This window comes from Sinohyriopsis cumingii, chromosome 2, assembly GCF_028554795.1.
Source record: "Sinohyriopsis cumingii isolate HCF-2022 chromosome 2, ASM2855479v2, whole genome shotgun sequence".
In the NCBI taxonomy this organism is placed as follows: Eukaryota; Metazoa; Mollusca; class Bivalvia; order Unionida; family Unionidae; genus Sinohyriopsis; species Sinohyriopsis cumingii.
The window spans coordinates 53994151-54005160 of record NC_142962.1 but is presented as its reverse complement, the minus strand read 5'-3'; the positions used below and the strand labels follow the sequence as shown (position 1 = coordinate 54005160).

The 11010-nt window shown below is 34.4% G+C and overlaps 1 protein-coding gene across 1 annotated transcript in view; it reads left to right on the top strand.

Annotated features, from left to right (window-relative positions):
* The first annotated feature begins 1362 nt into the window (after nt 1-1362).
* The window catches only part of LOC149804877 (voltage-gated delayed rectifier potassium channel KCNH1-like), an 87860-nt gene continuing 78212 nt past the window's right edge, over nt 1363-11010 (top strand). Inside the window, exon 1 of the mRNA XM_089945501.1 lies at nt 1363-1557. Within this exon, the coding sequence (XP_089801627.1) occupies nt 1479-1557 (79 nt within the window). The 5' untranslated portion in view covers nt 1363-1478. The remainder of the gene's footprint in view (nt 1558-11010) is intronic.

Here is an 11010-nt window from a genome sequence, read left to right as displayed (position 1 = left end):
ATTGTGACGTGAATGCAATCAGAAACTTTATGATGAATTATTACCAGAAAAAATGGACAATTTGAGAAAGGCAGTTAATGTAAAAAATAAATTGATCATATATCTTAAGGAGTTTATATGCTTTACCTTTTGTTTTAAATAAATTCTGCAGAAGTTTAACATATTTTGCTTTTATGTCTTATCTTGTTGTACGTCATGTTTATATTTATTTGGAAGTGTTTCTTTTCCCACATTTTCTGTGCGATTCTTAATTTTTCCATTTTCGGTACTTTAAACTGACACCATATAGCCTTACTGCGTTGAAGAGTGTTACATGCAAATACATACATACATACATATATACATACATACATACATACATACATACATACATTACGAATCGGTTTACTGTTATATGTGACGTCATCCTCGAATGAGCCTACCAGACACTAATGTACAAGTCATTGACCGCACGGTCATTTCTAATAAATGTGAATGACTTTGTGCTGTTTAACGTCACAAATAGTGATCAAAACAGATTTTAAAAAATGTCATTATTTTTCTTTCTTTAATTTCTACATGGAGAAATGGCGCAGAAAATAGAGATCTACCGACAATAACGTGTTAGACATTGGCATTTTTGAAAGCGCCTTCTGAGCAGGCCCTACTGCTCATTTTATATTTTTCCCAAGCAAATTACAATAATTACCAATGATCAAATCAAATTCCTGCTGTTATTTTAAATGTCGAGGAAAGGATGTGACATATAATTGAGGCACTCATCAGACAAAAATGAGAGAGAGAGAGAGAGAGAGAGGGAACATTTTAATAATTCAGTGCATAACCATATCCTTATTTATATGCTTTTTAGTTGTAACCGTTGATGGCAATTACATTACAGTGAGTAGAACGACATAGATAGCGTTAAAAATGTTCGTTCAGAGTCAGATTAAATATTCATACGCTAAAATCGATTAAAAGATAAAGAAGGAAAACAATATCCTAATTGTTGGAGACATAAATAATTTCAAATGTTGCGAGTATCGATTGAGACATGAAGCAATATGGAGACCTATGGGCTTCCGCACGCGCGGACTCATCCTGCGCGTGCTTCTGTTAGGAACAATGTCGTCTGCTTTGAAAGAGAGAAAAGGCTATAATCTATACTATCTGATGTCTGTATCAAACCTAACTCTCGTCGCCATAGTGACGAGTGCATTAGGACACTTACGTCAGCGATAACTGTAACAAAAATGAATTCCTCCAGGTTAATAATTACCTGCTTGCGCATGCGTGCCAGTCAAAGGTGACCATTAATAATTTCCCGACTCTATTTGCGATCATGCTGATAAATGACTGTCCTCGACAATGAGATTGTGCTATTTGAAAATGTCAGCCTTCAAAGTCTATGACGGAAGTTAGTGTTCGAAAGATTCAAAGTATGGATTTTCATGTTTAAGGACTTATAATCGGATTCTGTGGAACAAAATATATCAACCATGCCAGGTGCCAGGCGAGGATTAGTCGCACCTCAAAACACTTTCTTAGAAAACATTATTCGAAGATCAAACGGTCAACGTAAGTAGTTTTCAGTTACAATTGCTCATGGTGTCATTCCTACCCACCCACTGCCACTTTCCTTATCATCTCCGCGAAGTAATTTTATTGTATCTATTTTTGCACTTTGATGAGACTTTTGCAGGCCTAGAATTCAAATAACATTTCATATTATGCTTACTGTACTTTGTGTTTATTGTCTTATGCCATTAATTTTACGGGAATTAAAGTTCAGATTTCCGAAGAACCTAATTTCACAATCATAACTCTCTATTGTAAAGAATATAAAATAACACCGTATAAAGTATCCACTCTACGACTGATAATTTAACAAATCAATGAGCTGAACATTTTCATTTTAATTTGTTTGCGCGAGTTAGCGCTTTTAACCAGATCAGTTCGAGGGATATAAGTCGATTTTGCAAGAACCGATTTGCTGACTTTATAATTCCACTTTCACACTACCTCTCGCCTATCGCCAGGAAATCTGGAGAAAAAGGGTCAATTTTCAACACTAATAGTCATTGTAATAACGTCAGTTGATTCTGGTGGGTATCAAAGTCCCCATAATCTCTTCGAATAAGTCTGTCAAACAACGATTTCATTTTTTGTATTGTATATGCTTTTGGCTTCCGTCACAATGGTGAAAACAAATTGATATATTAAACTATCCGCTGCTAAACTTGAGATCCTGTCCTAGGAGGTTACGTGTCGAACAAATATTTGGGCATTTCATTTCATTCCGACATCTTAATAACAAAAAAACAAAAACAAAAAAAAATCCTGTGTGGAAAGCTAAAGTCACAAAAATATATTCTATTTTAATTTTTTTGCGTAGCGACAGTGTTCTCTGCAATGGGCTTAAATGAGGTTTCTTAATCACATTGAAATTGGTTGCATGACACTGAATATACGTCTGACATTTTTCAAATGATATAGAATGACTTTAACTTGCTTTATGTTTACTATATCGTATTTTCCTCTATATTTAGGATTAGTTACATTTAGTGCCTGATAACTTATTGTTCTAATAGTACGTCCTTGCTCTTTATTGTAGCTTAGATCACAACTTCAAAAAATCCCCTTCTTCAGCATAACGCAACATTTGTATGCCGATGTCGGAATTTTAGTTAGCAAACTAGCTAGATAAAAGAAATGAATTAAAGAACTGAAGTTGATTTATTTGTATGTAATACATTTTTGATACAATACTGTGTGTTAAAATACTTTTTTTTAACAACAAACATTTGTGATATTATCAAAGAATGGAAAACAATTAATCTTATTGTACATATCTGGGAAAATTATTAACCTTGTGCACATATAAAATCCATTACAATTCGGGAATTACTTTATTATATTTGCACTTTGGCTGACGGATGCCTATGGCAGTGCTGTCGCCAATTTGACGCTACATGGTTTCCGCTAACGCGTCTCAGTTAAAGCAAATCTACAAATGGCACAACTAGCGATATTCGTCAGAAAATTCGAAAGCAATATAAATTTATATCTATTCTTACACTTATTAAAAAATTTAGTCAAACCTCCCCTCCCCGGCATATATACCCAAAGAATTCGTAGCCCGTGGCACCAGCTACTATAGTCATAATAGGGCATTTATGTCAGTTTCTGATTGTACATAGTAGATTGAATTGCAGGAAATTTCTAATACGAAAACGTTTACTAATAAAGATAAAATCAATTATAACTCGCCTGTGGCAAAGCAATCGGAGTCATTTTGCAATTTAAAAATGTTTGGTTCCAAAATTAAAATAAAATATTTATAATCATATAGCTTGAAAGAAATAATTACTGCCGGATGTGTTTATCCAAATAATTTAGAATAACAAGTGTAAAATAAAATTTCAGGCTGGTGCTTTGATATTCCCTATATTCGATAAATGCCAAAAGTACACAAGAAATTTTCAATTTTCTTAAACAACGGGTTATCAAAAATATTTCTGACTCTTTACTAAAGCAAATGAGGTATGAGATACTAAAAGCAAAGTGAGCCAGTCTGCTGCAGACCTTGTAAATAAAATATTATGATATAGCAGTACATTTTCTATCAGTAATCAACCAAATCTTTGATTTCGGAGCCGTTCCACTAGGAATATCAGGACTATTTAGAAGTGTACGAGTTGTATCCTTGCCAAAATAAACAAACGAAGTATTTCAAGTAGTAGACAAACTCTGAAGTATAGAACTTGGTCTTTCAAAAAAAAAGATGTTCTATCAAATTAATAATATATCTAGTACTTTAAAATCGGCGTTTTGATCTCGAAAATGCGCAACACGGTAATTTGTAGCTTATTGTGAAAGCATTGTGACAATGCCGAAACTTTTTGGAGTTACAATAATATAAAATTCTGCGTGCTCTGTAATTAAAACTGTCAGGCGACCCACTTGACAGTAAAACCCCAAGCGATAAATTGACAGCTACTGCTGCTAGACTGACAGGATATTATAACATACACCCGTTGAGGTGGTGTTGATTTTTAAAAATCTGTGTCTGATATTGGAGATGTATCAATTCAAACAGGCATACTGTCACACATATAGGACCACAGGATGTTTTTTAATGGCTCAGCAAGATGGAAAGGCAAGTGAGTCCATTAGTTCCAAACCTTTTCTGGCCATGACCCTAAACAGTAGTGTTTCTGAGCCTCAAGACCCTGTTTTCGCATTTTAAAAGTTTTGTCACCCTAAGAAAATCATAGCGACCATATGCAACTCTTCAGAACGTCCTCGCCACCTTGAATTGCTTCGCGAGTTGGGGATTGGAAATCACTGCCTTAGGCATATCCAAAGATGGTTTTGGCGGCTGAGATTACTTTCAGATCCATATGAAATCTAGATTAAACAACGGCGGGGTCTTCCATTGGTCAAGCATTTTTATTGTTTTCATTATGCAATGGATGAGAGTGTTATGGTGTGACGAAAGCTCACGCAGGCGTACCAGCTGATATACATATTATAAAAATAGTAAGACCTTTTTCGTATAGCCATGGAAAGAAACGGGCCAAATCTTACTACGAAACCTCTGAATTAATGGATCATCCTTAAAGATGAACAATCTATAATTATGCTCTACAGCTTATATCTTTTCTTTTTTCAAGTAGGTGAAATCATTCAATTCATTCAATGTGCTCTTCTGACCTTGCACAATTCCAGCTGAAACTGTAAACTTCATAAATGTTTAGAATTAATTATTTGACACAAAGCTCACAACATCTGGAAAAGAAACGTTACATGACCAGGAATGACGTCGATGATAAAATTATCGACTATAAAACAAGGAAATAGGGAGCAAACAAATGTCATATGATTAGTCACTGAAATTCTTGTAAGCTGGATAAATGAAAGTCACTAAAACTGCTTCTTAACATACCAACACGTAGATCAAGATAGAAACTTGTGTTAAGAAGAAATCAAAACCCTCCTGAAAAATATTTACATTACTTTCAGATGACACATATTCCAACCTGCCATTTGTCTCTATGTTGAACATTTTGATTTTGAAAATTCTAATAAAACTATGTTTTATATTGCGTATGATTACATAACTATGCAAAGTAATCACGTGAAGTACGCGGATAATTTGAAATGTCAAGGTTATGAGGGTTTTATGTCTTGAGAATTATTTAACGATGGTGTCTGATTTGCTGATAGGATGGAATAGTATATGTCTCCGGTTCCAATGTCGCATAGGTTAAGAAGTTAAATTCACCTCAGACATTAAATGTGGCCATATTTATTTATTCATGATTTGGATTTTATGTTTGCAAAAATATAAATAAAATGTACCGAAAGCCCATACAAACGTAGTATTCGATCGAGTGGCTGAACGCCATAATGTCAAAAAGGATAAAGTTGATCCTGCACATAGCCGAGACATTACACCTTACACGTATATTCTGAATGTCATTATTAAAATATTTATCCACTGATCTGATTGTTATCATAAAGAGATATCTTAGCACAGTGTCCTTGCGTTCAGCTATTTTAATCATTTTATAATCGTTCTTGACAATGCAAGCAGAAAATGGAACTGTCTCCGATAATACATAATTTGATACGAAATCAATGAAAGTGTTTGAACTTAGGAAAAGCACACTTTGAAAGCAAATAGTTATCTATGACAAGTTTCTAACAAGTAGGAAAAAGGCGCTGATGATAGCAAGATAAATGGAAACCGCTATTGATTATTTGTCCATTATTGTATTGTCATGATGGTTGGACGTTCAACTAAAAATGAGTATTTATTACTCGTTTTACTGCATTTGTGTCGGTTTTTATTGCCATCAGAATGATATATCTAAAGATCCATCGCTTACATACAGTAATCAGAGCAGTCTAGTAAGCTAATGCATCCTTTTCTTTTGACAACACCTGTATCTTATCGTACGAAACCATTTGAATGATGACAAAAGAGAAATAAGACACACACACACACACACACACACACACACACACACACATATATATATATATATATATATATATATATATATATATATATATATATATATATATATATATATATATATATATATATATATAGTAATTAAAGTTTAGGATGAAAATAGCAAAAAAAAATATTTAACTGAATAATAAAAGGTCAAAAGCAGGCATAAGTTTCATCTCACCAAATGAAACGCTCAAACGTAATGCTGTTTTTCTTAAGCTTCATTTAATATATACTGCTCTATTTTCTCAGCAATGCACGAATCAAACACTGTGGTCTGTAACAGTCATGTGGTTACTTTATCACCGTTATATCCGATATAGCATCTTCCAGGCAGAGCTGAGTTCTCGTGCAATGGAGAGAATTTTCTGAGTTCCTCCCTGAGCTAGATTAATAGAATCAATCGAAAGCATCGGTAAAGGAAAGATAAATCCCACCCAAGTGTCAGTGTAAGTGGGCAGAAACACTTGACGTTATTGATGCACATATTATAAGGCGCAATTTATACACAAACCATTGGAGTTTGAGGATTGGATTTTATACATGCACTTGCAAGTACAAATCGTTATTGAATATACCAGTTGATCTAAACAAGTTCCCTAATAAAATACTATAGAAGAGACGGAAAAGCCAGAGATAGTTTTGACTGGAGGCAGTGTGTTCAACTTTGTGCCATATTGGCTTTTATCGGAACAAAACATGCCCACCTTGAACGGCCCAGTGAAGACAGTGGTTGTTCCTAGCTGAAAAAAAACTGAACAGAATGACAAAACAAGTGCATGCATTTGGTAGAATGCTTTCATATGACAAAGCTTATTAAAACCGTATTTTTTTTGAGGATCATAATCGAGGTAACGAGCTTTAGCATGCGCAAAATATCCGCTTGCAGTTATCAAAACAGCTTTTGCTTTGCATATGCTGACTGGTCTTTACAGGACACACTTCCTCAAACATAATTTACAATAGACTGTCATACTGATTACTTCTGAGGTGGCACTGCTATGTACTATTGATAGTAGACCAATCGCCTACAGGTGCTCACAGTTTACATTCTACACTGAAAGCTGCTGTGGATGCTACACAGATTGTTTGCATTCCATACTTTTGTGTGTAGTCCTATGTAAAATAATGAAGTTGCTATGCCTGAGACAATACACTTCATAGGTTAAGCTTTCTTTTCAATAATTTTCAAGATTGTTCATTGCTTCTTTCATTTCATTATGTGTGATGAGTCAACAAGGAAGACATAATGTTATACATTAATCCATGAAATTCATCATTGATGAACAAAAAACATATATCGCCCCGTTCAAATCAAATGAACGGCTTGATACATCCGCCTAGAAATTCGAAGCAATTTCTGTGAGGATGTTATTGCTAATTTTTTGTAGTAATCCGTAGTTAGAACAGGGAACTCCTTAGTATTGTAATTAAAACTTCAACTTTATTTTATTTCAAATCGATATAGACGTTCTTCCAATGTTTATTTTTGTGATTTTTACAGTTCAAATGTTGAATTGATGCGATCATGCTTGTGAAGAACACATAAAAAGATAATGGACGCGTGACCCATGCAAGGGCAAAGACGGGTGATCCATGCGCGGTCAAGGATGAGTGACCCATGCGCGGTCAAGGATGGGTGACGCGTACACGTATTGGAAGCCATTATCGAATCCTCGCCCTGATTTAACTAAGAAGCTAAAATTATCTTCTCAGATTTAGATGTTTCAAATTATTTCTTATGTTATGGGTGGGGTGGGGAATTATGAACGTTTCACTGAACATCAGGCTGGTGTTAAGGATTAAAATAAAGTCACAAAGCCATGCATTTCATTGAAATTAGCCTTCTTTTTATCTATGACAGAAAACGTGAGATTTCCATAAGCTTGAGTAATTGTTGAACATGTCTTCAAAGAATAATATAACTTGCAAGTGTACAGTGTTAAAACCAAAGAGTTGTTATTCATTCTGTCATCCCTTCTACAATACCTACCTCTCACGAACATCTCATTATTGTCAGAAATACCAAATGCAAGGTAGTGTCAGTATTGATGCTTACCGTAGGACCTTTCCGGCATTACAAATTTAATCTTTTTAAAACATAAATGTTACAACCCTATAAGAGTTTTTATGTTCTGAATAATATCGAAACAGATGTTACCAGTGGCCAAACCGTTGACTGGTAAACATGTGTCATCCATGAACTGTTGAGAGAGCTATTAATTTCTCATCCATAACGATGAATCAGGATTCAAAGGATTCCAGATAATTAGGAATCAGATTTATTCTGATCCTCTTAGGATTGATTGACAGGAGATATATGTTTGTCGTACTCTTGTATTCTATTGACCTTTGCACATAGCAGTATTTCAAATGAAATAAACTTCTTTATTTTCTTCTTCTACTTATACATAGCTAATCAAATATTGGCTACAAGCCTATTACTAATTATTAGTCATCCACTTGCAGCGGGATGTATAATACATTGATATCTTACAAGTAGTAATAAATCTAAAGATCAGGTATACATTCCTGATTGCACACGAAATTCGTGATGACAGCTAGTTTGTTTTCCAGAATATCTTTGCATGCATTAACTTAAAGTGGACTATTCGAGGCCATTGGAAACTGCTTTAACCTAATGCTCTAGCTGCGAGATATCTGTCTGTAGAATTAATGTCACAACAGGAATACAAGAAATAAGAATAACTCCATGATATGAACGAATCTGGTACCTATTATTACTATATTATTACTATATTTTACAACATACCCCCCACGTGACGGATCGTAGTGCTCAATAAATATTTTAAATATCTATTTATGTTACCTAGCCCATCCAATGGCAAAATACTTAATTCTTCTAGGACCGTCCAAACTACACCAGTAAATGAGAAATTAACCTAAAGTCGTCAAGAAATCGTACTATTAAGATTATTAGTAGTAGTTGTCAACACAAACGCAAACATCATTTAAAGATCCTATGCTAACTGTAGGCTCCTAATATTCTTCAAACAGACCCTATTCACGTAGGCAAAGTCTAGCTAAAGATAATCACGTTTTCAATATCATTGGCATCATAAAACTCCAAAATCCTCAGCCCCAATAATAATAATAATAATAATAATAATAATAAAATTTAATAATAATAAAATTTAATACTACTAGTACTACTACTACTACTACTACTAATAATAATAATAATACAAGCATAAATATTGTTAAATGTAATTACTTGGGTAAATATTTTCACAAAACTGCGAAAGGCTGAAAATTGACTTACTGGCTGTAATTTTGAAAATAATGAAACAAGAAGGTTAGATTTTTGTCATTTAGGCCGAATTCCTCGTTTGTTTTATATTGTAATATCCTGTATCGTTAATTATGCTTGCGTTCTTTGTCGGCCCACCTCAGTTGGTATCATCTTAAAGGACTCGAATGAATATTCCGTCTAGCTGTAGTTGTTGTCGACTTTCGCGTTGACTTCGTTACAACGTTACTTTTGTAATTATTCATTTGGCTTTAGTAATTATTCATTCTCTTTCTAAAATCAACGGTTTCGCCAACATATTGAATGAAACAGATCTTGTACTTTAGAATAGATATTGTTATCCCGGCGCGAATTCATAGCTTCTGATTGATGGTTTAGCTAACTCCAATTGTCAAACTTCGGAAAGATTCGGTCTTGTGCACATGTTTGCAAATTAGGGAACGCCTGTCTTTCCAGTGTATTTGCATCATTCTATGTATGGGCTTGTTTGAAGTTACATCGGTATGTACCAGATGTTCCTTGAAATATTTAAGAACGCAACCAGAGGGACTTCTTAAAGGATACCATTCAGATGTTCGGACGATTCATCATGGTTCCAAATTGTTTGTTCGAGGCGAGATATTTTATTTTATTTTATCTCAAGATAATGAACATTATTTTTCTTCAAAAATAATGCAATGGATATAATATGTTATTTTGCTGTACTTCAGATCAAGATAATTGTTTGTGAGCCGGAAATGTAACAAACGAATTCCCAGATCACTGCCTCAGAAAATTATTTTGTTGGTTACTAATATAATCGCGTTATACAATGGTATGTTTAGCAAAATCGGTACAGACTTTCTCGTGGTAGCCAGCTCTATATTGTACGATTTCGACAGGGAGCAAAAGTTTAATCCGTTGGAGTCGAGACCTATGTTCGAATCCGACAACTCAACTGATGACATATTTACAATAGTGATGATATTCAAGATTGCCAGAAAGTTTTTCCTGCGAAACTTATATTCTTTTTTTTTTCCTTCCGTGGTGAAACGACGTTTGGGATTTCTCTGTATAATGTGATCTCTAGAAAATGTACTGTGATGTGTGTCCGATAGCTGCCTTTTTGGGCTCGTCAGAAATGTATCCAGCTTTCCCATATAGCCACGAAATGTATTTTCATCGCAATGTCGTAGAAGTTAGGTATGGCATTTAATACCCGCCTCCAATTCCCTGGTTTGATAAAGGTATAAAGCTGTCAGGATTTCCAGAAGCTTCAGAGACGTGAAATGAAGAATATAGTTCAATCTTTTGAGCGAAACGTAACTTTTAAAAAATAATTAGACAAATTTTGTATTCCACATAGGTTAGATAATTACACACACACACACACACACACACACACACACACACACACACACACGCACGCATACACAAGTACGCACAAATGTTATTTAACATGTAAAAGCAGCAAAAATCGTGAAACTCTCATTACATACTTTACAATAGTATTTTTTAATTGAGTAATGGTGATCGAAGTTTTGTGGGTTTTTCTTCTGAATTCCATAAAGATCGGAAAACATCATTATCGCGCTGATTCTAACCCAGCTGTTCGATATATACGTTACTCAAGACGAATGGAAAAAAATGAGGCTTTGGGTTCTGTTTGGAGTGGGGCGGAAGGTGATATAATTTTACAAATATAACATCTTCACTTTTACTGCATTGTGATAAGCGTAAAATTCGATCTTGTTGA